General features: G+C 38.3%; 1 protein-coding gene across 1 annotated transcript in view; it reads right to left on the reverse strand.

Moving 5' to 3' along the window:
* LOC104983348 (muscleblind-like protein 3) overlaps positions 1 to 935 on the reverse strand; it is a gene marked incomplete at its 3' end in the record, with an annotated part of 26370 nt that overhangs the window by 16727 nt on the left and 8708 nt on the right. Inside the window, exon 3 of the mRNA XM_010832791.1 lies at positions 906 to 933. Within this exon, the coding sequence (XP_010831093.1) occupies positions 906 to 933 (28 nt within the window). The remainder of the gene's footprint in view (positions 1 to 905; positions 934 to 935) is intronic.

Raw genomic sequence — 935 nt, forward strand, 5'->3', positions numbered from 1 at the left:
ACCAAAGGGAAACTCTGTGGCTAGGTTAAGTTAAAACCCCCATCAAACACCCGGCCAGTATCCCTCAAGACTGTTAAGGTCATGGGAAACAGAAAGACCGAGAAACAATCACAGACCAGAAGAGAGAGCACAGATAGGATTCAAATAAATGCACTGATACCCTGGATTGGACACTGTAACAGAAAGAGCACACTAGTGAAAAATCTGGTGAAGTCTAAAGAAAGTCTGGAGTTTAGTTAATAGTAATGTGTAGATGTCAGTTCCTTAGTTTTGACAAATAAACTGCATATAAGATATTAAAAGTGGGGAAAACCAGGTGATGGGTAATATGGTAAGTCTCAGTACTATCTTTTCAACTTTCCTTTAAATCTAAAGTTATTTTAAAGTGAAAAATCTATTTAAAAGTAACAACAGAACTATCAAAGAGCAAGGAAATTTATCTGAATTAATATCCTAAATTAAAAGGTTTTTATGTAATAATCATCAAACCTCCTCTCAAAATGTCCCTGCTCCTTTTATTAGTATTCTTCGATAAATTACATTTTTTGATTTATTAATTTACTGCATTGGGTCTTAGTTCTGGCACTCAAGATCTTCAGTTCCCCGAACCAGGGATAGAAGCCAGGCCCCCTGCACTGGGAGCATGAAGTCCTAGCCACTAGAACACGAGGGAAGTCCCTATAAGCTACATTCTGGGTGCCTGCAACCCAGTGTTTAAATCTCACACCTGATTGCTCCCTTCACATGCATAACATCTTTGGAGTGTCAATTAACATATTAGTTCGCATCCTCAATCCTTCGGTGACAACTTCCCAAAGTCCTTGCCAGGTTATTCCAGTGTAGATATGCACCCTCAAAAAAAAGACATACATATGCAATTTTGAAAAAGCAGAGCTGTGACTTACAACTGATGGCATCTGAGCATTTTGGAACAT

This window comes from Bison bison, unplaced genomic scaffold (genome assembly GCF_000754665.1).
Source record: "Bison bison bison isolate TAMUID 2011002044 unplaced genomic scaffold, Bison_UMD1.0 scf7180017834947, whole genome shotgun sequence".
In the NCBI taxonomy this organism is placed as follows: Eukaryota; Metazoa; Chordata; class Mammalia; order Artiodactyla; family Bovidae; genus Bison; species Bison bison.